The sequence below is a fragment of the Neovison vison genome, chromosome 3 (assembly GCF_020171115.1).
Source record: "Neovison vison isolate M4711 chromosome 3, ASM_NN_V1, whole genome shotgun sequence".
Lineage (NCBI taxonomy): Eukaryota > Metazoa > Chordata > Mammalia > Carnivora > Mustelidae > Neogale > Neogale vison.
Window position 1 is genome coordinate 124,458,260 of NC_058093.1, and position 26,176 is coordinate 124,484,435.

Below are 26,176 nucleotides of genomic sequence, written 5' to 3' on the forward strand. Positions count from 1 at the left end.
GGAAAAACGAATCATTTATAGATATTCATGGAGAAAGTTCTTTTCCCCAGATTGCTGGAGCTCCTAACTGAGTCTAGGCAGCGGATGCGGGAGCTGGGACCGAGGTGGGGGACTTCTTCGGGTTTGCGTTGCAGTTGCTCGTTTCCTAGGCTGGGGGCTTCCAGACCGGGCTCTCGGACGAGCTGGCGGCCCCCAGCGCAGCCGGGGAAGATGGAGCTGCGGCTCGGGTGAGCTGGGCCGCCGGCTCGACGCACTTCCCGCGCGTGTCCGCAGACGGTGCCGGACCGACGGACGGCCGGGGCCCCCGAGAGGCGCCTTCGCGATGCCTACTACTTCGGAGGGTCCGTGAAATCTTTTAAAGCCCCGAAGAAGAAACGTCAGGGCCAGAGGATTCTCTTCTCGTGGCCCCGGACCCAGCCCTTCGAGGGGCCCCCGGGTGGAGCTCACCTGCTGCGGCGGCTCCTGACGGCCGCGCCACGTGCCGGCGCCCACTGAAACCACAGACACTGACTAGAGAGGGGCCAGGGGACATGCTGGGTCTCCACAATCGCCGCCACCTGAGGACTCCCTGCGGGAAAGCACGGCGGCTCCCGGCTGACTGGCGAAGGAAAGCAGACTTAAATTCAGAATCTAATTTATCTTTCAAGTATTTAAACGTCTGGAGAGGCTTCTACACATTTCCCCCTCGTGGATCCCTACAGCTTTTGCCATCTGAAGTGTGGAAAACAGTTTCCGAAGCTGCTGGCATCAGCGGCCGGGTTCCTGGGAGGGCGTGTCCGGTTTCTTCTGGGGGATTCTAGGTCAGAACAGGAGCTGCTCTTAGATTGTCCTTCCTACAGCAAATAGCATTATATGTTCTGCATATAACAAAAGTCTAGTTGTAAAATAAATGTAAGACTTTTGTCTTGGATATTATATCCCTGATTGTAAAAAGCTATTAAAATTCAGGCGTCCTTTAAGTTGAGCTAGAAAGGAAACAAAGCGCCTCGAGCACCAGGATGGCCGCTGAGGGAAAGGACCCCCACGTCCATCTATAAACTCCAGTGTAGGGGCCATTCTAGAATCTAAAAATATGTGTATCATACCAACCTAGAAGGTATTTGGGGCTTTATAAAATCCTCGTGTTCTCAAATAATCCCATTGGAAGAGCTGAAAGCAGACCTGTATTTCCACCTTCCACTCAGAGCGACTCATCTGGCTGCAGGAGGCCAGCTCCTCTCCAGGGCAGGGCTCGGAGCCGCAGGCTTCCTCTCGGGGACGCCGGGGGCTCTGGCTGGGGACAGCTTCGCACGCTCACGGCCCTGCCCCTGCCATCCTCGTGATCTCCCCCGGGGTTAGTCCAGGGCTCGGGGAAACACTGAATTCACTCGGAAGTGGGGGACTTAGAGGCAGAGCTGTCCAAATCCAATCTGCCGCACTTCCGAAGCCAGGCCAGAAAAATGCAGACATACTAAGTTAGGTAATAAATTAGGGCAGGAAAACCCCCGTTAATAGTTCGTGTCCTCTAATATCTTACTGAAAAGGACAGTAAGAAATAAGCATCGCGCTTTAGATGGCATCCTCCTCTTAATATGTGCACACGTGCATGTGCATGTGTGCGTGCGTGTGGTCATGACGAGGGACTGTACGTGTGCCTCGGGTGCTGCACACGGATGGGAAGAGCAGCACTTTGAAGACTCTTTTCTGATAGAAAATGCAGTAAGCATAAGGTGTACAGAACTTCCTTTATTTTACCTTAATTATAGTTTCATTTTAAAAAGCCCCAATAAACTCAGATTTAGAATAAGCAGAGACACGAACACATGTTTTCATGGTCCAAAAATGATTGCACAGATTTTCCTTAGCGAAGTCATTTGTAATAGAATTTTCGTATTTATATTCATAGGTAATCATTTGTATTTCCTCTGTATAAATACTGTCAATTTGTCTCATGAATTTTAGGAGGAAAAAGGAAGGTATACATTAGTGGTAGGTCTTTCAAAATAACAAACATACCCCCCTCACACACACCCCCCACCCTTGATTTTAGAATTGGAAGGAGTTTTAATGCCACCAACTTCTCTTCTACCAGGTAAGGGAGCACAGTGAGGCCAGCTCGGCCGGTGCCTCTGGTGCCCTTTGCCATGCCCCATGGCGCTCGCCGGCCCAGATGGCGTAGGGCACGCCCACACCCCAACCTGCTCCCCCGGGACAGAAGTGTGGGCGGAACTCCCTCCGCGAAGGGTGCTGAACACCAGGAGTTCCCAGTAGCTGGGAAAAGAAGCGAGAACATAATTTTTTCCTTCGTTGTGTCTAGAATATTCTGTAGATCGAATTTAATGTAGCTGAAAAGTCAGCCGACAGACCCGCACGTCCAAATGCAGCACGGCCTGTTTCCCCGCGAGGCGCCACCAGAAGCCCTTCCGAAGGCACACACGGGTCCTGCGCCGTCCCTGGCCGCCGGCAGTTAGCGAACGAGCACCACAGGCTGAGACCCGAGGCCCACGGGTGGGGCGGCAGGCGAGGCTGGGGGCTCCACGCGCGGGACGTTATCCCTAAGCCACCAGCACGCGTGCGAAGACAGAGGCGAGGGGTCTGGGCTCCCATGATATCAGACAAGATAAATCCAGCCCCGTGGAGGGTTGGGCTGGAAACGCTTGCGCCAACGGGAGACAAAGGACCGGCCTGTCGCCGGCGATGGCCTCGTGTGCTCCGGTCGGGGCGGCAGAGGCTGCCAACTCAGAGCGGCGGCAGGCAGGGGGACGGCTGCCTTCCCGCGCCCACGCGAAGAAAATGACACTGTGCAGAGTTTGAGAACAATTGCTTTTCAGCCCTTCAGCGATACTTTTTAATTAGTTTTAAATGTGAATGGTTCCTGTAATGAACTTAGAATAGAAATATACTTAAATAAATAATTTTTAGGGACTGTTGGCATTGATGGTTCTCTGATGCACGGTCTCAGCACTCGAGAGTTGACGTCAGGAAGTAAATATCCGGGCTTGTTAAGCGGCAACAGCCTTAGATTCTTACACTGGAAATGCTTTCGAAATAAGTAGATCTTGTTTTTCCTGCATTTTAACTTATATTATTTCAAATGGTAAGGGCTGTATTTCCTTATCATTTTAAGAAACAGATGAATTGACGGTCTTACTGAGCCCGCTCATGTTTGCTCATTTCCATCCTAGCCCCGAGACCAACACGCTTTAGCACCTAAGGGTTAGGGTCTGTGCCAGAAGGCTGCCCCGGCAGGGAGCTCGGCCCACACTCCCCAGGCAAAAATCACTGTGGCTTCTAAGTGTCTGTAGCTATCGGAAAAAAGGAATGGGTTGGATGAATACTGAAATCCAGGAGTTACCACGTTTTTTGGTTTTAAGTCCTATAAAGCGTTACTGGTGAAGGAAAGAGACCCTTCCTCTGGGAGAGGGGACAGAGGTGCAGGCAGCCCCTCCCTGACCTCGTCTCACCTGGAACCAGCTTGACGCTCAGCGATTTATCTCAAGCCATCCCAAGAGCCAATACGTTCATTTAAGGTTGACGATGGGAAAGCAATTCAGAGTGGCCATTTTTGGGCACGGCAGGCAGTCTCTAACGAGGAGGCAATTTCTACATCTTCGTCCATCACAGATGTAAAAAAAAATCCACAATTAGGAGGCTGCATTTTTATTTTACGAAAAAAGTGAAAAATAAAAATTTCAAGACCAATCAAGATACATGTAGATATTGCTTACGTCTAAGCTGTCAACCCTTATTGACTTTCCTCGGAGAAACACCACAGACAGGACATCCACCATCAACGACCAGAACCTCAAATTCCATGGTTTCCACTCGAATAATCAAGGAACGCAATTCAGAAGTCATGTTACATCCTGCATTTTATTCATTTCCGTATGACAAAAATAGTAACCTAGTCTAAGACATCCATTTCCATCAGTAGATGTGTCGAGCCACAGATTTGTCATAAAAAATATTGGATCTCGGTAAGAACGCCGGCTGGCTCGGGGGTCCAGCCCTACATGGTGCTGCAGTAGAAAAATAGTGTCTCTCTTCACCACGCAGGGAGGGACGGCCTGGTCCTGAATACAGAAGGGGGCACGCCTCGCCGGCCCTTCATGAGCCATCTTATTTACAACACTTTACATTTCTTTTTTTAAGTAATATACACATCCTTCCGGGAGAAGAGAGAACACTACATGGTACCAAATACTAACAAAAAACCCCAAAAAACAAAACAAAAAAAAACCACACCAAAAGGACACATAAATAATAAAGACATTCCACTGCCGCTGCCCGGCAGCGCCCACGGGCTCGGTGCTCGGCTCCAACAGCAGGAGACGGCGAGGCGGGTGGAGTGAGGAGCCTTCGGGACTGGTTTGCTCCAGGATACGACATGGCCTCGCTGTGGCTGTGGAGGCGTGGGAAAGATCGTCCGTGTTCCTGTCCTAGCCAAGAAGACATCGCTGTCCGGCTCCTGCTTCAGGGTACACACGTGGAACCGCGTCTCTGGACGCCCCGGTCGGAGGAGGCGAGCCGTCCCAGACGCCAGCAGGCCTGCACCGCACAAAATGAGGTAGCGCACACACCCCTGCCCGCGGGCCACCCCGCCCGCGGTCCCCAGCTCGGGCCAAGCCGTCTAAACAAGGTCAGCAGCTCCGGACCGTATTTCCACGGTCAGGCGACATTGTGCTTCGTTTTCATCTGAGAAGGTAATAAATAAATCAGAAAACGTCCCAATGGTGACGGATTCTACGGCCCGATGTTGCTCTTCCTCTGCAGCTAACTATACACGAGAACCAGGGCCTGGACGCGAGTCCCGCCTGCACGAGCGAGGGCCGGGCGGTCACCGCACACCAGACCCCCGCCACCGTCTCCGCGCCTGCCACGTCTCCGGGCCCCGCCCGCTGCTGGCTCACGGTCCTTGGGTTAATTCATCAGACTCGTGCTAGGGGCCGTCAGGTTTTACACGGGCTTTGTAGAAAAGTTAAATAAATCATTTTAATTTAAGAAATGGCAGGCCCTCATTTATTGAGGAACAGACAAGTCTTGGTGGCTTTTCTGTGTAGGTGGTAAGGATTTCTCATAGTGTTTGACCTTAAGACAAAATAAGAAACTGTGACAGTTTTTTTTTTCATTTTCCTTAAACCAAAGTACTATTTATAAAATACTTTACATCTTTTTAAGTTTTCAAATTATAGACAAACCTCCCTAATACAAAATCCTAAAAGTGCAATAGTATAAATTAAGAGTTTGCAACCACAGTATACAAACATTACCTTTTTATTGTACAACTTTGATAACGTGAAGCATGTCCTCACAACCACTTATAATGTTGTGAATAATTTACGGTGACATTTTGTCTGTAACTTGCTCCCAATCGCCGGGCTACAGACCACACTAGGGAACAACTGTCCAGATAGCAGCTACAAACATTTAAATTAAAAGAGAAAAAAAAAAAAAAAAAGAACAAAAAAGAACAACAAAAAAAGGCTTGTCACTGACGGGCACTTGCACACGAAAGCATGCGGTCTTCTGCAGGGGACTGTACAGTCTGCCTGCGTTGAAAAAACTCACTTATTTATAGTAAAACAAATTCTGCTTGAAAAGAAAAAAATCACATAGCCAGATGTATCCTGCGGTACAAAAGCTTCCTCTAAAGGTGGGGCTGCATTATCTGTTACCCGCATAATCTTAACCTCATAAATACTACAGACAAAGGGACGGCCAGAAGACGGCGCTGGGAGAACACGACCACATCCTCAACAGTCTAAAAGCCGAGTTCAAGTTTCTAACTAACTCGAACAAAACCTTCGAGTGAGTGTCGCTGGGACACGCAGGGGACCCCTCCCCCACGTGCGGGGGTTATCAGGTTTTGGGAGGAACGAGTGGATGGGGTGTGAGCCCTTTCCGTTCCTAAGGCGGTCCTACAGGACTCCGCTTTTTGATCTCAATTTACGAGCAGCCGGCAGAGTCCCCAGAGCAGTCAGGCTCGCGTGGGAAGAGTACATGTGTCCAGGACAGCCTTCCAGCAGCCGCACAGGGAACGTGGCTTCTGCTACGGGGACCATTTTCAGGGGAACCGGGGCCCAAGGCCGCGCAGCCTGATGGCCGCCCTTGACGGTGTGCGCGCGGGACGGAGCCGAGCACAGCTAGTTAATTCCGATCTCCTTGTTATCCTCGATAAACCTCGTGAACGGACGGCTGGCTCCTGTTTCGGAGCTGGCTTTGTCCAAACCCACGATGGGCGGACTGCCGCCGCTGCGCACTTTGTCCATCCCGGCGGCCAGAGAACCCAAGGGGGGGAGGGCGCTTCCCCCAAGACTTACGGGGAGCTGGGGGATGCCCCCGTTCTGGATGACGGAGATCTCGTTGTTCTTCATGGCGAGACCGTTGGTGATGGCTGCGGCATACTGGTTCCAGAAACTCGGGTCAACGTTCATTGCTCGCGCTGCCAGATCCTTCTGGAACATTTCTGAGAACTTCAGGGCGTCGCCCCCCAGCAGAGCCATGGGGTTTTCCACGGACAGGCGGCGGCCGCGCCTCGCAGGGGCGTTGTTCCACATGTGCGTGCCCATGTGCACCTGCGTGAGAGACAGGGAGACACAAGGCACAGGTGAGCCGGCCCAGCTCCGGGCGCGGGGGTGCATCTGTCTCCACGCGGTCCACGTGCCGTCGGAAACCCAGCACCGCGGTGTCGGAGTCGGTTTCGTTCCCCGTTCTCAGCGTCTCATGTTTACACATGCAATAGTTCTCCTCACACAAAAAGCAAAATCAGTCAATATCTTCGTGCACGTTTCTCTCACTTGATGACCTCGACACAATAAGGTTCCCCCACATGGTGGAAAGCCCACAGGCCACAGGGGGCTGGGAGGGGGTGCAAAGCTCAGAGGGCACAGAGAATTTTGCCCCTTCTGCCTCTACCCTGCTCCACAGGACGACCGTGTACTTGAACTCCCAGCTTTGCTGGGCCCCATGGTCGCTCTCCCCCGACATGGAAGCATCCCCTGGGGCACGTGTAGCTGGCTCCTGTCCTACAGGAAGGAGCAGCCACAGGTTTCAAGCTGTTCACAGTCTTGGAAGAGTGCATCGAGACCTGGGCAGGTGTGTGGCGTGGACAGATGGGGGCAAAAGTGCTCCTTGAGCGTGTCGTGCGCACCCCGCCTTCTGGGGAGAATGGGCAGTGTGGCCGTCATCTCAGATAGGAACCCTACACTGGCCCTCACGCTGGGAAGCTCCTCACCAGATGCCTGCCGGCCTCTGCTGGCCACCATGTGACAAAGGCAGAACCAAGCTCTGGCCCCGGCCCAGGATGCACAGCATTTGTATCTTGTGCGAGTGTTTAAAAGCCCAGCTTATCTCGTTGTCCTGGTTCCTCCGGACTCAAGACGGCATGGGGCTCAGCGGCCGGCTGCCCGGGAGCAGAGCCTTCGCGGTCAGCCCCCAACAGGTGGCACAAGCCTCCCACAAGGCCCGGCTTGCTCGGGCAGCTGAGCCCGTCGCTACCCCCACACAGCACGTGCTCCCTGGTGAGCAGATGCACACGTGACAACGTGGGTGGGCACCTGGCGTGTCCACCCCGGCCAGGACCCCTGACTCCTTGGGCCTTACCTTGAGGTTGCCCTTCGTGGTGAAGGCCCTCCCGCAGATGGTGCAGCCGAAGGGCTTCTCTCCGGTGTGCGTGCGCTCGTGGATCTGCAGGGCGCTGGCCGAGGAGAAGGTCTTCCCGCACGACTGACAGTTGTGCTGTTTGGGGGTGCGGCGCGGCGGGGGGGCCAGCATGGGCGCGAGGCCGGGGCTCATCACCGCCTGGGGCCCCGGGGGCACCTGGACCGCGGCCGGCAGCGGCGCGCCCTCGCCCAGCGGGATGGCTTTGCTGTGCCCGTTCACTTCCATTTTGATCATGGCGGGCGCGGGGCCGGCGACCAGGCTAGCCGTGCTTTGGCTGGGACCTAGGGCAAAGTCGGGGTCACAGAACTGAGAACGCGGCTCGCTCAACGTGTGCGTCAGTAAGTGCTGTTTTAAATTCCCCATAGTGGAGCACCCGCGCCCGCAGACCGCACAGAGAAACGGGCGCTCCTTAGTGTGGCTGCGGTGGTGGATTTCCAACGCGCTCCTGCAAGCAAAGGGCTTGCCACAGACACGACACACAGTGCCCGCACACTTACCCCGTTCTCTGCTCAGGAACAGCAGGCTAAAGGGGGCCTCCTCCTTGATGGCCGGCCGGCTGGGCGGGGCCGCCGTGAGGTCCAGCGCGCCTCCGTTTTCGGGGGCAGGGGGCGGGCTGTCCGGCCTCTCGGTCTTTAGTGGCACCTCCTGGGGCTCCTCCTGGGCGCTGAGGCCCGGGGACTTGGAGGGCAAGCTCTCGCTGTTGCTGTTCATGGGCGACAGGGCGCGTGTGGAGGACGAGGACTCGGACAGGGCCGGGCTGCCCGCGCTCCGGCTCTCCAGGTCGCCCACGGCTGACGACGAGTCGTTGCTCAGACGGTCGCTGTCCCCGGACCCGTTCTCCAGGGACTTCAGGGCAGGCAGCTGCGGGCAGCTCATGACCGAGTCCATCATCTTCATCTGGTTCTCCAGGGCGGCGATGCTGGAGATGACGGAGGGCGGCGAGGGCGGGCAGGACCCCGCATAGGACAGCAGCGGCTTGGGCGGGTCGCCGGCGGGCTCCCGCAGCTCGGCCTCGTCCTCCATGGAGTTCTCGTCGGCGTCGTCGTCGTAGCCGCTGAGGACCTCCGCGGCCTTGTCGTCATAGGGGAGCTCGGCGTCCATGGCATCCTGGAAGCCCTCGGGCAGGGGCGTGTTGGGGATCTGCCCCCCCATGTGCATGCGGATGTGCTGCTGCAGGACCACGGCGTTGGTGAACTTCTTCTGGCAGATGGGGCAGGAGTGCTGCACGCGCAACGGCGGCTTGGCCCGGTGCACCCCGAAGTGCGTCTTCAGGTTGCCCTTGGTGGTAAAGGCGCGCCCGCAGATCTTGCACTTGAAGGGCCTCTCCCCCGTGTGCGTCCGGTAGTGCATCTTGAGGGCGCTCTGGCAGCTCAGGACGCGGTGGCAGATGACGCACTGGTTGGGGTCCGTCATCTTCTTGTCGATGTTCTCCACCAGCTGCTGCAGCTTGGACGTCTCAGACGTCTGCATGGAGTCCAGCAGGCCCCCGAAGGGGAACTTGGCCTTGAACTGGTCCGAGCCGGACGGAAGGACCGGGCTGCACAGGCCCGTGGAGGCGCTGCTATCCGTCAGGACGGCCGCCGCCGACGTGGCAGAGACCTGCCCGCTCCCGGGGGCCTCCCCCAGCCTGGGATTCGTGCAGGGGAGGCTCACGGGCTCGGTTTTGGTCTGAGAAGAGCCGCCGAGCCCTGGCTGGGGGGACTCGGCTGCCCCCGGGACGCCGGACTCAGAGCTGTTGAGGCCGGGGGACAGGGAGGTGCACTCGCTAGATGCGGGCGAGGGCCGCTGCGGGGAGCGGCTTGCGGGGGTGAGGCTGGGGGAGTCTGCGTAGCCGCCGACGCCGGGGATGGTGGGCGGGAGCTGCAGCCCGACCGATGTGGACACCGTGGGCAACACGGGCTTGCTGTCCAGCCAGGTGGTCACTGGCTTCTCCGGAGGCAGCGACATCCCGTAGGGGATGCCGGAACAGGTGGGCACGTTGTCTAGGTACTCCGGGACGGGGTAGGGGTTCATCTGGATGTGGGGGTACTTCTCCTTGTGCCTCTGAAAGTGGACCTTGAGGTTGCCCTTGGTGGAGAAGCGGTTCCCGCAGACGTTGCACTTGAAGGGCCTCTCGCCGGTGTGGGAGCGCAGGTGGATCTGCAGGGCACTGTCGCTGCCGAACACCTTCGCACAGAATCGGCACTTGTGCTTGAAGAAGGGGTCCTCGGCGCTGGCCTTGGGCTCGAACACCGACACGTTTGGGGGCTTGCCCTTGCGGTGCTTCAGGAGGGCCGACAGCGGGTCCAGCGCATTGGCGGTGGCCGCGATGCTGACCAGTGGGTTGGGAAAGATGACGCTGCTGGCGGAGGTCTGAGGTAGAAGCGGGGTTGGCAGGCTGGGGGCTGAGCTGAGGAGGGGCCCTGGCCCCAGGGCGGGGGGCGTCGAGGCGTTCTGCGGCTGGGAGCTGCTGCCGGAGGGGCCGGCCGCCAAGGCTGGGACGGTAGAGGCCGGGGCTGTGCCGGAGGACGCCGGCCCGCTCGCCTCGGTGGGGACGGAGGGGCCCCCACTGGGGACGTGCGGGGTGTTTGCCCCAGAGGCCGGCTGGGACAGGGGCTGGGGGCCCTCGTAGGTGGCCGGCTGGGCAGCGGGGCCCGGAGCCGTGGGCGTGGGGGGGGCCCCGGCCGAGAGCTGCAGGGCTGAGTGGGTGGCCAGCCCCTGCAGCTGGCTGGAGGCCGGCACCGGGCCGCTCGGGGCCGCCGGGGCCGCCCCGGGGTTCAGGGGCGGCCGCAGGGGCTGGCGGTTCATCATGGCCACCTGGCTGCGGATCTGCTCGATGAGCTGCAGCTGGTGAATCTGCTGCTGCTGCAGGGCCATGAGCTGCTCCAGGATCATGGGCACGGCCACTGCCGTGACCCCGCCGCCGGATCCCGCGCTGCCCGCAGCCCTCGCGTTCTGGGAGAACTGGGCCACGGCCACCTTGGTGCTCAGGAGGGTCTCCAAGGTCACGTTGGTGTCTGGCATGCTGTAGGCGGCCACGGGCGCTGGCTCGGGGATCTGAGGTAGAGGCGGCTTCCCCGCGGGCGCGGGGCCAGGGGTCTGGAAGCTCTCGTCCCCGGCGGCGGGCTCGGCCTCCATGGGCTCCTCCTCTTTCTCCGGGGCCCTGGCCTCACCGCCTTGGGCGCCGTCCGCGGGCGCCGCCTCCTCGGCTGCCTCGCTCTCTGTCCGGTCGCTGGGGGAGCTGGCCGGGGAAGGTTCTGGGAAGTGCTCGGGCGGGGGGGCCGGCCCATCTTCGCCCACGATCAGCACGGGCGGGTTTCTCGTGCAGTCCTTCTTGTGCTCCAGGAAGTCGGTCCACTTGAAGAACTCCGCGCAGCACTTCTCACACACGCTCGCCTCCTCGCTCCCGCTCCTGCCCTCGCTCCCGCTGTCCCCGTCTTCGGCCCCGTCCCCGGGGACGGCTACAAAAACCAAGAGATTACGTCAGCCACAGGCTCCTGAGACAACCACCTCCATTTCAAAAATTTCGCACATAACTAAAATCAATATTTTTTATTTTGTACAAATTACCCCACTTCAACGTTCCTGACGTCCCAGAGTGTGTATTCTAGGACTCCTTCTAGCTGGCTAATCATTTTCTCACACAATCCATCAAATTATGAGGCTCTATCAATTGTGGATACGGCTTCTTAATGAAATTCCATAGAAGCCATTGATTTCCAATATTTTCATACAATCTGCAGCCGCCCTGTCTGTTGGGCACAAAGGCAGCTTTCGACGGGCTCATTAGGATTCCCCCTACCACCGGGCTTCCTCATTTCCAGCAAAATTAGAGATGCCTTTGCCAGTTCACTTAACATCGCTAAACTAATCTGTAACCTTTCAAACCCACGTCAGCACCTGACAGGGAGCCGGCCGCCGGGACTCTCGCAGGGTTGGACCACGAGATTTATTGTCTGCGTGGCGCAGAGACATTACGCATTTAATGTAATTCTACAGAACCTTCCAGATCAACGGGCATTTATTTCATGTATGAAACCTCATCTAAATACTTTCATCTGTAAATGTAACAAAGAGAATATAAGCGCTTCTTATGTCCCCGCTCAGAAAAATCATCTCCCTGGCTCCTAGTTCGATCAACCAATCAATCCTGAATGTTCTCAGCAAGCCCTTGGACTCTCCTCACGGACAGGGCACGTTTCTACATTTTAGGATCTGCGAAATGAATATCATCAATATAGTCTGGGCCGAAAATTAATCATGTTTAATACAATTAATTGGCTCTGTCAGATGCAATATTTCTTGGCGAAATGAACCAAAATTATATGTTGTTGTGATTAGCCAATAGAGTTCGGCAGTTTGTTAACAAACTAGAAATTATATATTTAAAGTTCATTTATGTTGACATGTTTAACATGAGAATGTTGTAGTCAGACACACTTTTTGTACCTATTTTCATCTATTCTCATAGAAAGACTTGGCAAATTATATGCTTGTGCCATAGTGGAAAGCCCTCTAATTGGTTACACATGTTTAATTACTGTTGTAGGCAGCTACTTCCTGACTTCCCGTACCCTCTTGTGCCGAATAACAACCATGTTTAATGAACAATTCTAATTCACACCTGATCAAATAAATGGCCATCCAGGAGCGAGGCATCAGCACATGGGCACATTCCTAGCTCCTATTTTTTGGGAGCTGGGATGAAAGGTAATGCCTGGTAATTACTCGGGCTCGATGTGCTGCCGTACGTATTCCTGGCTCGTAACTGCTTTTCGTCAACTTACAGAAGGAGTGACGGCAACAAATCAGTTTGAACAGAGACAAATGACAGCTGCAAATCAGCTTTTTGTTATCCTGCACTGTTGAGTGTGAGAATAAAACACCCTCAAGTCTGTGTCCCCGCAAATAATTTGCTGCTGTAACATCAACAAATATATTTGCTAAAAAGTCTCCATATTTCTTCTTTTTTTTTTTTTTTTTTTGCTGGGGGGGGGCTTGGAAAAAGAACAACTTGGCACTGGTTTTAGTAGAGAAATCGGATTTTTAAAAAATAAACTGCAAAATCACTTAGTCCCTCTACTGGGAAAGAAAATAAAAATATTTTTCGAGGCTAGTCAGCTGCTCTCCACGAGGCCATTATTTCCAGGTAATTTATACGTGCCTTTAAAAAAATTATTAGCAGTGTTCAATTAGCATTTTCTTAACTGGCTAAACCATCTGAAGGGGGAAAAGAAGTTAGAGCTTACGGCCCATAAAGACATGCTAGACTCTTAAACTAAATTCAGTGCTGAAGATCAGACTGTATGAAGTCTCATTACTGTATAAGGAAGGAATGTAATAGGTGTCTATAATGAGGTTGAATATAGCTGGAAGCAAAGACACAGCTGATTTATACTGCAGATAGGAACATTAACAAAATAAATACTTGCAGTTCTTAACTTTGCTCAATGTATGCAAAATCTAATTTTAAACATGCTAAGGTTATAGAACAGGACAAACACACATACCCCAAAAAAGCAAAACAACAACAAAAAAAACCCACCCCTAAAATCTTCAGGTAAACAGCTTCTGATATAGTAAGTAATCAAGTTGGAATCAATGTTACACTGTATCATAACTATTCTAACTAAACAGAACAAAGTAGTCTTAAAGTTCTTTCCCAATATTTAAAGAAATGATATTAAAGGCTTGTCTTCATCTTCTAAAGATTGTTATTTTAATACTTTTCAAAGAGTAAAATACCAAGAAATTAAATATTGCTAATTTGTTGAACTATTTTCTACCTTTAACTCCTCAGAGATAAAATGTGTCATCACAGGGCACACAGAAGCATTCACATGGTGTAAACATTTAAAATTTTATGCAAGTAAACACTATGTGGATCTTATTCAAAGACTGCTTTTTCTTTATGTGGATTATGTGTTAGGGACAATTCACTGCATAAACGCTTACAATAAGGCAGACTGAAAGTGCGTTCGGTGTTTGAAAAATTAATTATAAATAAATGATACCTTACAAATGAACATTTCCCAGATATGCTGTGTAACAAATATGTGAAACACAGAAATACTATTTTTTTTTCTGCGATGTTTTTCTCAGAGCTTAAGTGACCCAAACAAACGTCTATTTACTTCAAGATAACTTTTGACGTTTCCACTGGTTCTTTGTGCGCTAGGACTTCTCAGGTTTGCATCCAAATTCATGGAAGCTTCCTCCCAGGTACTTTCTGTCTCCCACGGGTGGGTCTGCAAACACACAGCTACTCCTGACCTGCAGAAACTGAGCACTGAGCTTCTCAGCCCTTCCTACCAAATAATGAGCAATACTGTTTAATGCAGTTATAAATGATAATTACCTAAACGTAATGAAGATATTCTTGTCAAAGCAGAATACCCTTCCACTTATATTCCTTTAAAATTGAAGCAGGAAAGCAAACCTGCAGAGGAAATTGTGTAAAAATGGCATTCTAGCCATTGGACCTGTTAACAGTTCATTTATGTTAATGAAACTAACAAGACAATCAATCGTTGGATCTTATAAGCAAAGTTTCATAATAAATTTGCCTTTTAAAGCTAAAGCATAGTTTAAAAACTACAATGAATGAAAAAAAAATTCTTCACATACAATTTAGATTTCTTACTTGGGGCAAATAATTCAGAATCACCACTTTTTCTTTTGTTTAATTAGGATCTGTGCAAACACCGTCGCGCTCACTTGCTAAGATCATTCACTACCAGGTAAGGTAAGAGTACTTCACTACCAAAACGTGCAGGTGATTCGCATCCCACGAAAGAGAGAGAACCACACATTTCATGAGATGGTATTGAAAATGATGCATACGAATAAAACCCCTAATATTTCATTATGGAATCGTAATTCTGGTTGCATGTTTTGAGAACGGCCTTGAACAACAAGCATGACTTCACCTGACTTGCCCGGGAGGAAAGAACACAGATGAGTCCCTCTTCCCAGAGCTCCTAGAAGGAGGAATAGTGCGGGAAGTCCAGGGGGAAAGCTTGGTGGGAAAGCACGGGGAAAGCGTGGTCAGAACAGAGGGGGACATACAGAAAGTTGTTCTAACTGGCTGTGACAGCGCCTCTCGTTACCACGATTCAGTGAGTACGTGCTGAAATACCAGCACCCGTGTGGATGGTTTTTTTCTTCTTTTTATAAAACTGCTTTCTACGACAGGGAAGCCCATGCTGGAAAACTCTGAATGCAGTTCAGAGAACTTCGAAGGCCCTTTAATTCCGCGTTGTTTGACGCCATTTCTCCGGACGCACATGCTTGTGGCATCCTTTAGTGAAATTTACATTTTTCAAATTGGCCTTTGCAGTTAGAAGTTATCACATCCATTAGTTAACGTGGCTTGCAGTTTGTATCTCAAGGTAAAACCACGTCAGTCGGTGAGCCAAGGTAACAGGACATCCCCACAGGGGAGAGGAATTTATTTCTCGAGCAGCGGTGGGAAATTCTGTCCGTCTTAAGGGAGGGGGCTGGAAAACCAGCATTAGAATCATTATCATTATTGTCAAGGTAATTTACTTTCTGCATTCTGACCGTTCAAGGACAGGACGGAGAGACTTGGGGTTGTAAACAGGCCAGGGATGAGGCAGGAATTTACAGGGCCCGGCGTCACCAGCACCAGCCAGGGGCCTGCCCAGCACCTCACCCGCGGCGGTGGCGTGCAGGCAGGACCTTCTCTTCCTGTTCACAGGCACGTCTGGGGGACGCCCCCCCCGCCCCCTCCCCGCCAGTGCCCTGCAGATCGGAGCCCGCTGCGGGTCCACGTGAGCAGGAGCGGCTGGGGAGGACCTCTCCTTGGCTTGTGTCCTCCGTGGCCCAGCCGGGCTTCAAGCTGGGCGCTGCTGCGCGGAGCTAAATTGTTCTCCTGAACGCGGTCAGGAGGAGGGAAGAGAGGCTGGGAGATAAAGCTGTTTCAGTTTACGAGAGGAAATGTGTAATTAGTTCACGACGATCCCACACTTGCTATTTATACTGAAGGCTTTCAGGCCTTCTGTCACTCCCCCGAAATTCTAGAGCAGGTTCTACAGAAGGAAAACGGGCCCCACAGCCTTCTGGAGAAAGCCTCTAACAAAAGGATACCTTCGAGGGCAGTCTTCAAAATGGATGGATTTCTTTTTCTTCTCACTAATAAAACGCACAGAGAACGTCTACGAAAAATGTTTCTGTTCTTAGGAACAAATCCCTCAGTGTGAGAGGGCCCCCAAACGGTTTCCTTTTTCACTGTTTTGATTCCTGCTCTGTTACATAATGAGCAGGGATCATGTTTTCGCTGGCAACGCACAGTACCGTCTCCAAGAATGACGTGGCGGAGGAAAGGAGGGATATTCACGCGCGGGGCGATCTGTCTCAGGCCCCAGAGAAAGGCACTGTTGGAATGCATTTGAGAACATCGGAGACCTAAGGGCTCCCCTAAACATTTCCGGCTGCAGCTCGTTTTCGATTTCCCCTCTTGAGGGGGCGGGCGCCCGCTGAAGGAAGCTAAGCGATTCCACACAGAGGAGATGGTTTTATCATCCTGCGGAGCAACCCCAATGCCCACGGTGACTCCCCTACACTTTTGCTACCTATGTGTTAATTCTCTGCAATGAACAAAAGAAGTGAAACTTGCTTCGTATGGGAAAAGGGATGTTAAGTTTCCACTTTAATTAGTAACTATAAAATGCCACGTGGGTCTGTGGGAAAGGAAAAGGTACTTGGTGCTTGGCCTTTACCATCCCTTCAAAATCTAGGGAGCATTTTTCAAGTCGTCCTAAATTGTGCGGAGACACTTATTTTCTTGCAAATTAATTCTTTTTAACTCCTTATGATAGCTCTGAATCCCATAAAGAAAGATGAATTATCACACACTGAACCCAAGCTGTGAAACAGGAGGGGACAAATAGAGACCCCTACTGTGTTTAACAATGTAGAAGAAATTCCAGACGCAATAGAAAAATTTTGTCCTCTCCCCAGACCTCCAGGCCTGTGCGCGCGCCGGCGAACAGTGGAGGGCACTCTTGCTATGCGGAACGCCCGCACTGACCCGCACTCGGCTTCCGGCGGCTCCGTGGCCCACATCTCAAATTTGTTAAGTAACGACCACCTGTGGCACAGTCACCAAATGTCTTCTGCTGAGAGCAGTGGCAGTTTCTACTCTGCGTGCTGAAGCACCGGGGAGGGAAAGCGTGGTTTCCTGCACGGACACACGCAGACGGAAAGCAGCCACGACGCCCACAGGTGTGAACTGCGCCTCGCATGGTAAGATGTTTGCTACACTTGCAGTCGCACCTACGTTTGGATGCCGTGTGGCAGGCACACCCGGGAGGAACGCACACGCATCGCCATCCACAAGCGGAAGCACCCCGAAGCAGGTTGGCCATGCCAACCGTTCGCACCCAGGTTTGGGGAGGGGGACACAAGGCCTGTACAGGGCCGCTCTGGCTTAAGATGAGGTTGGGCTGGAGTCCCATCGGCCACACGCTGGCCCCCAGCGCGCCTCCTCGAAGGTGCCTGCGCTCCAACCCTCGCTCCGGCCAGCCAGTTTTCAAAATCACGTCACGTAAAAATACACAAATAAGCACGGCCACTTACACGTCCAAACACACCCGGGCCCGAACAGCCCAGAGAAGCGGAAGTGCGCTGCGTCCAGCGGCAAGGCTCGGACGAGGTGTAGCCGCCTCGCACGTGGGCTCCGGGCATGGAATCATCTCCGTTTCTCATCTCTCAGCGCCTGTCCGCGAAGTTTGCACACATGCACAGAATCATCTGGCCGGAGCCGCTGCCCGGGCCGCCCGAGCACGGATGGGAGTCCACAGCGGGGCTGCCCATCCATGCTGGGGAGCGGTCACTCTCGGAGGGAGGACCGGGGAGGCCGGGAACGCAGACCAACGGCCGCGGCACCTGCGGGGTTAATTTAACAGTTCACCATATAGGAGCTGCACAGAGGCACCCCGTTCTCGCTTCTTGAAGAACTGCAAACACTTGTGCAGAGCGAGATGGGCATCGGATACGCAGCACAGCTCGGAGCCGACGCGGGTCTCCCGTGAACAGATTCAGTGTTAACACTTAATAGAACCGTGTTGAGTCGTGTTGCCAAGGTCAACAGCACAGATGCACTAATTGTATTATGAGCTTGACATCTAGTGGCCACCCCTGGCAGGGCAAAGCAGGCAAAGGTTAAATCAGCTAAGGCCTGTCACGGCGCCTCTAACGACCCACCTTCAGGGAGAGCCAGGCGGAAGCTCCCTCGCTCTGCAGCCCTACCTTCCAGGCCTTGTGCCGCTGCTTTCTGGCAACGCAGGGGGCCAGGGAGCCGCATGGCTGGCCTGGCCCGACCCGGGCTGACAGAGAAAGACAGGCCCATGGACGACGGGAGGCAGCCACCAGGCTGGTGCCTGGCAGGTCTCTGGTGGACGTTTCTGCCGCCGCAAGAGGGTCCCCTTTAATTAACAAACAAATCAATCTTAATCTCTCACATAAGTAGAACCCATTACGTTATTTCATTATTTCAATTAATATTTTACACTTTCGGTAACGTGACTTGACCTGTTTGTTTGCGTGGAAATCACACTGACAGTTAAATTGCATTTTAAAGCATGAAAGTGTTCAAACTACAAGAGAAAAATCTAAGGTCAGGGCTGCTTTTTTAAATATATAAGTTTATTTAAAGTACTAGGGAAACCATTTTACATAGATTTGACTTCTGATTTCGGATGGACTGGGAAACAACTCGGCGCAGACTGTCCTCACAGACCTGTCCCAGGAGCAGCAGAATCAGATCTCGTCTCCAGGAGACTAAGTCAGATACTTTAGTCTTATTCTGGCAACTAGTCAAGAAATCATGTAGGAAAATAAAAACTAACAAAACAAAACAAAACACCCTTCCTGTTATAAATGTTATGCACAAAGTATCCCCTTGAAACAATTCTGCAACATTAAAAGTGCTGAACGTCAGGAACAGTGAAGACTTGTTTCACTTGGTGGTGGTGGTGGGGGGGACACAGAACCACCAACACAAAAACACACCCAAACACCCCGGGTCGATTCTCACACTTAAGAATGTTAAATTCCAGCTAATGTCCAGCAGCCTCAGCGGACACCCTGGCTGCATCCTGGCTGCATTCCCTCCCGGGGCTCTCAGAGCTACCTTGAGATGAATGGGAAAGCCTCTTAGAGATTGCGGTTGAAAATGAAATCTGACCCACTTCTGCCATCATCTTGTGTACAAAAAATCATCAGCTTGCTAAGTAATTCCTGCTGTTGGTACTTGCCTCTTCTTTTTCTGGCTCTGAACAGATCTAAAAATATTGGATTATGCATGTGTTGTGGAAGTTTAAAATGTACATAAACCCCAACTGTTACCGAACCAGTCTTTCTCTGTAAGGTGGGAATTGGCATGCTTCTTGGTGCCCACCAAGGGATGCATCTTTAAATAGGTTACGTTTCTAAAATGTTATTTTCAAAATAAATATTTGCAAATTCTTCTCCCCCCCACCCCCCCCAGCCCCCCTTAGTTACTTTTCACCTTTCATGTTTCAGAGAAAACAATCTGCCTACCAATGGTAGAAAGTGGCTTCTGTATTGTTTGCTTTTGGAATGCTGAATTGTAAATGTGTGTAGTGTGGGCTGGGAGAGGGGGGAGTACTCAAGGCAAACCATGCATATACAGATAAAAGAAGAAAGATCTCTTCACCGAGCGCTGGTGGCCTTCTTTCCCTTAATTTAAACACAGTCTGTGAAGACCACTGGTAAATTCTTAAATCACATGCATACCACATTTAAAAGGACTTTTAAGATAGCCATATGACTGTAAGTTGGCAGAAAATAAAAACACACTTTGAAACAATTAGTGCTAACAAACAAAATACAGGATGGCAAATTGTTTTAAATTATAGTATCTTTTTGTTCTTCCTTAAATATTCTTTGTAATGACAATAAAACACATCTTAATATATTAAGTTGTATTTTATACAACAAAGGACAGCAATAGCACACGTTTTTAAAGTTCTTAGGAGGAGTACAAGTGCTGTTCTGTCAGAAGTTTTAATTAATTTTTCTTAAGACAAAAATACTTAGATGGCTCAAAAAATTTCATTATCCCGTGGCGTGCATTTAACTGAATTCTTAAGCTGCATCACATTTATTTCTAAATTTTCAGACAAGAATGAAATAATTTGTAATTTTAAATGATGGTTCCTAGAGAGAAAGTAAGTCTCAGGCATCCTTCAAATAAAATTATACAACAGGATAACTTCAGAACTTAACACAACCCATTATTACTTTTTCTCATTGTAGCTACATCATCATATTTCATTTCTGCCATGATAAGGTTTGGGTAATGCTGGCGCTGTTTTTTGGATAGCCACGATTTCACTGCCTGCCTAAAAACCAAAGCCTGAGAAATAGTCATTTCTATATTTTTAAGAACTGATCTCTTTTGTAATTCTGTAAATTAATGTGACTGTGCATTGCTGCCCTTCCCCATATTGTACTAAAATTTGTACATGTGTTTGTGTTTCATGGCATTATCAATAGCCTTCAATTTTACTCCATGCATCTACTGGATTAATTAATATGTCACGCCCAAACTGATACAAAAGAACTATTTACTTTGTCTCTAAAACACTGTAAACTAACTTAGCCCTCTTAGAACTTCATGCACAGTCTGTTTCCTTCCATTGCATTTAACAAAATTACAATTTTCAGAATATCTGATTCAGGCTGGAGTCAGGGAGTTTTCAGAACCCTTTCTCTTAAAAAAATATTTTAGTTATCTTCCTAATGACAATCAGCACGACCACAGATCCACAAGCATTCCTTGACTGAACAGAGAACAGAGTATCTTTTATACTCCATGAACAATCAGCTTCAGAATAATTAAATCAGAAAGAACTATTTTTTAAATAGTTTGCCTAAAGTACCTTTAAAACGATCCAGGAAACATACTACTTGACTATGGCTCAGCCCCAGACAGGCTATTTCTGGCCTGTTGCAAAATTTGACCAGGAACTGTGGCAATATCTTGATTACAATTCCCAACGACTGCGAAAAACCCAAGCTTGACAAACTTTAATCCTACGATGGGTAAAACAAAACAAAACAAAACAAAACACACACCCTGAATATGCTTCACCTCTAAGTAAATTCAGTAACAAGAGGAATTCAAAGGAGAACTTATAAATAATTTACTCCATCTAGGTTTTCAAATATAGGCTACATATCCCTCAACATGTTTACACGATTAGGCTCCCCACGCTCGCATTTCTGACGTGAAATTAAAAATGAATAGCAGGGCCTCCGCTAGTTAATTGTTAAATACGAGGGGTTTTACTCTATTAATTAAAATATGCTTTAATAAAGGGAGACATTGCACATTTTGATAAGGACCCTACAAAGCTGAGAAGTATTTACATTGTTGCATTTTGGGGCGGCTGTGAAAGCCGATTTTAAGCTATTCAGAAGCCACAATAATAAAGCTTTAAAATTCCTCACTGGGATGCAATGTAGTTCTTTTGAAGGGAAGACTGTCTTTCTCATTCGGCAGAAATAAATCCATTCATTTGATCATGTAGTCATTGAGGGCAATACAAAACAAACCAAGTGTGAGAAATTCTATGTGATGAAGTAAACAAAACAAAAAAAAATCCATTTCCATGACAAAAAGATTCTTTGTCCTTAATCTACCCACCATATGCAAGCGTTTCTTTTTAGCATATCTGCTGTTCTAATCTCGGGTGACTAGGGCTACAGATAAGACTCCCCACCTCCTCAGCGACAAAAAGGACGAAGGACTTCACTCGTTTTCTTTAATTCACTAACTCCCACCGCGTGATAAACGTTTTCTCCCTTCCCGATTCCGACGCGCACACATACCTGCTTCGCCAAACTTTGCGACACCGTGTGATAAACTCATACACTCCTTCTGTTTGTGTTTTCGCTTTTTTGCTCGAGTCTCACGGAGCAAAGGCGCGTCCCTGCCCCGCCACAACTTACAGCCGGCCCGTCCACAAAGTTGGGCGGCCTGCGTTCTCCAGCAGCGGCGGTCGGAGCTCGGCGCGGCGCGGGCGGCCCCCGTCCCGGCCGCCCCCGGCCGCCCCCGGCCACCCCTGGCCGCCCCCGGCGCACCCTGGGGACCCGCAGACGCGCGGGCGGCAAAGCGCAGCCCCGGCCGGTCCCCTACTCGCCCGCCTCCCACTTCCGCGGCGCCTACCTTCCCTTCGGGATGCGGAGGGAGCTCCAGGCAGCCGACCGGCTGTAGAGGTGCCGGGGCGCATCCGAGAGAACAGGAAAGGCCCGAGGAAACTTGGAGCCACCAGGAACGTGCCGGGTCCTACCGCGTGCAAGGACCACCCCCACGCCGCGGCGGGGCTCACCCGGCTTAATTCCCAAGGCGGCCATTAGAAAGGCCAGGCGACACTGACTTCCTAGTCGCCTCGGAACGGGATCCGGGCTCGTCGGCACGCCGGGACCTCGCAGGCTGCACGGCCCTCGGGGCACACGAGGCGGCCGACAGCCGGCCGGGGTGGGGGGCAGGCCGGGGGTCAGGGCAGCCGCCCCGCTCCGAGCGCGCACCGCCCCGGGGCCAGGCTCCGAACAAAGCTGCCCGGGCGGCGGCCTCCCCGGCCCGCGTCCGGCGGTCGGCGAGCCCCGGACACTTCCCTGCTGCCGCGCCGGCCCGGGGGTCGCGCGGTCGCAGAGGCCCGGCCCAAGGTCCGTGTGCAAGGTCCCGGAAGGCCAGCGCGGAGTCGGCGGCGCGGCACCCTGCGCCCTCCCCCCAGACCCCCACCGCCTGCCCCGGCAGCTCCGGCCCCCAGCCGGCCCGAGCCCCGGCGCGTCCGCGCGCTGCGCCCCAACTCCGAGCAGCCGAACCAAGTTTACTTGCCCGCAACTCCGCGCCGCGCGCTCCGGGGAGGATCGGAGTCCCTCCGGCTGGCCTGCCGGGGCCGGGAGCCGCGCTCCGGCTCTGGGACCAGCAGTTTCCCCCCAGCCCGCGGCGCCCCGCGCCCGACCCCCGCCGACCCGACCCCCGCGGCCCCTCACCGTGCTCGGGAGCCCCGTCCGGCGGCGGCAGCTCTTCGTCCGACTTGAGGTGCTGGGGCTTGGCCTGCTTGCGCCGAGACATGCTGCTAGCGGCGCGCGGGCCCCGAGCGGGACATCGGCATCAGCGGGGCGGCCGGCGGGGACGACACGGGGCGCGGGGCGCGGGGCGCGGGCGGCGGCGGCTGCGCGGGCCGCGCATGGGGCTGAGCAATTAGGCTGGTGAATAATGCATGGCCATTAGCGGCGGGCCGCGCCGATTGGCCGGTCTCCAGCGGACTCGGCGGCCTATGCAAATGAGGCCGCGCTCGCAATTAGCGGCCGCGCGGGGCGAGGGGCGCCTGCGGGACCCGGCGCGGCGGCGCTCACATCTCGGCCCAGGCGGCCCGGCGGCTCGGCGCGGGCGCTCCTCGGGGCCCGGGGCGGCGGGCGCGGGGCGCGGCGGCCGCGCTGCCCAGGGCGCAGGCGGCAAACTTTGGCGGCGTCCGCGCGGCGCCGTCTCCGCCGGCGCGCCGGGCTCGCCCCTTTATAGAGAGTCTGCGCCGCCGCCCGCGCCCCGCGCGCGCCCCCCCGCCGCCCGGCCGCCCCTCCCGGAGCGAGCGGCCGCGGGCAGGGCTCCGGCCCGGCGCCTTTGTCTCGCCGGCCCGCTCGGGCGCCGCGCCGCCTGCGCTCCGGGCGCGCAGGGCCGGGCGGCGGGCCGGCTCGGCTCCTCCGCGGCGGGTCTGGCTCGGCGCGCCGGCCGCGCTCGGGCTCAGGTGCCCCTGCCTGCGGACCGTCTCTCTTCTCCGGGCTCGCGTCCCCTCCGCGGGCTCCGCCGGCGACCGGCCGGCTCCGAGGCTCGCGGCCGGAGCGGAGCGGAGTGCGCACGCCGGGGTGGCGGGACTTCGGCAAGACCAACTTTCCGGTTCGGAAGCGGCGCGGGCCGCGCGGCTCCTCCCCTCCCCTCCCCGCGGCCCCCTCCCCTCCGTCCCCCTGTCTCCCCGCCCCCCCCCCCGGGCCCCGCCGACTCGGAGCGCCCGCCCCGCCCGCCGGGCCTCCCCGCCGCCAGCGGCTCCTTAAAGCCAACGAGAGGGAGGGGACGGCGGGGCTCCGGTGTCTCCCCCCAACACACACAACAGCTCCCCTTCCCGACGGGGGCAGGGGCGGGACGTATGCGGAGTGGGCAGGGGGCGCAAGGTGCCCCGAGGCCACGCGGCTCAAAGTTCCAAGTCCACGAAAGTCTCGCGCGCGGCCCGCCGCGTTCTAGGACTTTCGGGAGTGACTGGGGGAGGGGGTGGTAGGTAAGGAGGTCGCGTGTGTCTGACCCGGCCCCGCACCCTCGGGCGGCCCGTGCGGCGCGCTCCCGCACGTCCACCCACCCTTCGCCCGCGCTCACGCACGCGCCTTCGCACCGCGCGCGCACACCGCTGCCCCCGTGCACACTCTCGCGCGTGTCCTCGGTCCCCGAGCGGCCACCAGGATGTGCCCCAGGCCCTGGCGCCGCCGCGACCGCCCCTGTGCGCCCCTTGTCCCAGTTTCTCTTTTTTCATTTCCTAAATTTCTTGTTTTTGTCCTCACAAGTGGCCCTGTGTGGTACGAAGCTTTGGCACAGATGGCCTCCCCAGGGTCGTGCGCTGGGGGGATGCGGGCGGCGACTCGCCAGCCCCGAGCGCACGGAGGGCTTCGAGTTCCTTGAGTCGCCGGGGGTGGGACTCTGCCCGGCTTCGGGTCCCCGCCCCCCCCCACGGGATGGACCCCGACCCTGAACTGCTCGCCCGCCTCTCCGCGGGTTTCTTTTCCGTTCTAGAATCTTCTCGATTCCCAGCCTGCGTTCTCTCGCCCGACTCTAATTGTGTAAGTTTCACGAAGCAACAGCTTTGGGCTCCAGGAAAGCGCAGGAAAATCAGAGAGGAAGGAAGCGCGCAGGTCGGCATCGCCTCCAAAGACCACCCGCCGCCACATTTGTCCCCCTCAAAACAGCAACAAAACCCTTAAGGTTGGTTTTGTTTTGCTTTTTAGTGGCGGGCGTATTCATTTGGGCGATTTTGGTTTTGAAAAGGGAAAAAAGACAAATAAAAGATGTTTGAAGTCTAGAGTTGTTCGCCCCACACCACCCTTTTATGGTGAAGCCGGGGGAGGGGCGGGGGGCTTCCTTATAATGCCATTACCCCGTGAACTTCCGCGAATGCCGCGAGCATTTGGGGACGCTCCTGCACCCCGCACTGAGCTGCAGTGAAAAGTTTGCAGGCTGCAGCCGGGGCTTTGGGGCAAGCGGGGCCAGGAACTTCCCAGCGGAGAAAGGGCCAAGGAAGCGGGAGTAGGGGGGAGAGGAAGGAACGTGTCTGCGTGAGGAGGGGGCGGTTGTGGCGAATGGAAGTTTCTTGCAGAATTTACAGGACCGGCCAGAGTTGGGGGAAGTCTCAGTCGCTGCAGAAAGGTAGATTTCCCTGACGTCTTTCTAGAAGAGAAAGAATGCAAAAGCCCTCACCGGTGGGTTAGACCCCAGGTTAAAGGTGCACTGCTTTTGGGGACCTGGTTAATTTTCTTTTTTTCCCCTTCTTCTTCTTGTTTTTAAATCCACCCTTTAAGACGAATATGAAGCAAATGTAGGTTCCCGCAGCTTCCGAAGCCTTTCAGAGGAAGCCGAGCCCGGCTCCCCCGCAGCCTCCTGGCCCCCACAGCACCGACTCCTCCTCCTCGGTTACTCTGTGAGTGCCGACCCCCACCTTTTTTGTTCTTAAGGCCATTCCTCCTTCTCCCCCTGCCCCCAGCCTCTCTCCAACACACCAGCACGATTTTCCTAGGTCTTTATGGGAATTCCAAACGCAACTGTTTTAATTTATGTCAACTTGGTTTGCCTTTTCTATGAGGTGCGGTCTTGGAGAGGCTCTCTGAGGTTCCTCCCGCGGAGGCCAGTCTGAGACCCCGGCCCAGTATCTGTAACAGCAAGCCCTCCGACTGCAGAGGTGTCACACAAGGCGTGCCGAGCTTCGTAAGGGAAGGTGCAGCGGGCTCTGCTTGGCGCTGTGGTGGACAGTGGCTCACGGCGAGCGGGCGCCAACGCCGGACTTGCAGCTGCCCCGGCCCGCCTTGCCCTGTGTGAGCACTGGTCCCCACCCAGGCATGCAGGGTGGAGTGGGCTGGGGGAAGTGGCAGGCTCCACATCGCCCTCTGAGTGCACTGAGCTGGGATTTCGTTGAGAAAATCGAGCAGATATGGAGGAAAGGGTCAGGGAGAATATGAAACGAGAACCTTCGCAAATTCCCGCCAGGGCTCTGATGGTGCAGATCAGTGAATCTGAGGTGCACCCCTTTAAAAAATCGACTGGGGTAAACACGATCAATATGTATATATTTAGAAGGTCGAAAGCAAAAGGCGCATTACCTCCTCCCTTACCTGTTCTGCCTTTCTTGGCTCCCTACCGAGATGTGAAACTTTTAATTGTTTTAACATAGTGCGGCCAGTTTTGATGAAAGCATACATATTTTAAGCTTGAGTCACAACAACAGATTTATTGTGAGGTGACAGCGTG

The 26,176-nt window shown here is 53.7% G+C and overlaps 1 protein-coding gene and 1 long non-coding RNA gene across 2 annotated transcripts; one reads left to right on the forward strand and one right to left on the reverse strand.

The window, feature by feature from the left end:
• Positions 1-5,237: 5,237 nt before the first annotated feature.
• On the reverse strand, positions 5,238-22,750 carry SALL3 (spalt like transcription factor 3). The gene is made up of 3 exons (XM_044240963.1): positions 22,669-22,750; positions 7,582-11,081; positions 5,238-6,554 (listed from the first exon to the last, which is right to left on the reverse strand). The coding sequence occupies exons 1-3, from the start codon at positions 22,748-22,750 to the stop codon at positions 6,123-6,125; spliced, it is 4,014 nt and encodes a 1,337-aa protein (XP_044096898.1). The 3' UTR covers positions 5,238-6,122.
• Positions 22,751-23,506: 756 nt separating this feature from the next.
• LOC122901886 lies at positions 23,507-25,450 on the forward strand. The gene is made up of 3 exons (XR_006383698.1): positions 23,507-23,569; positions 24,452-24,640; positions 25,234-25,450. It is a non-coding gene; the product is annotated as an uncharacterized LOC122901886 (long non-coding RNA).
• The last annotated feature ends 726 nt before the right edge of the window (positions 25,451-26,176 follow it).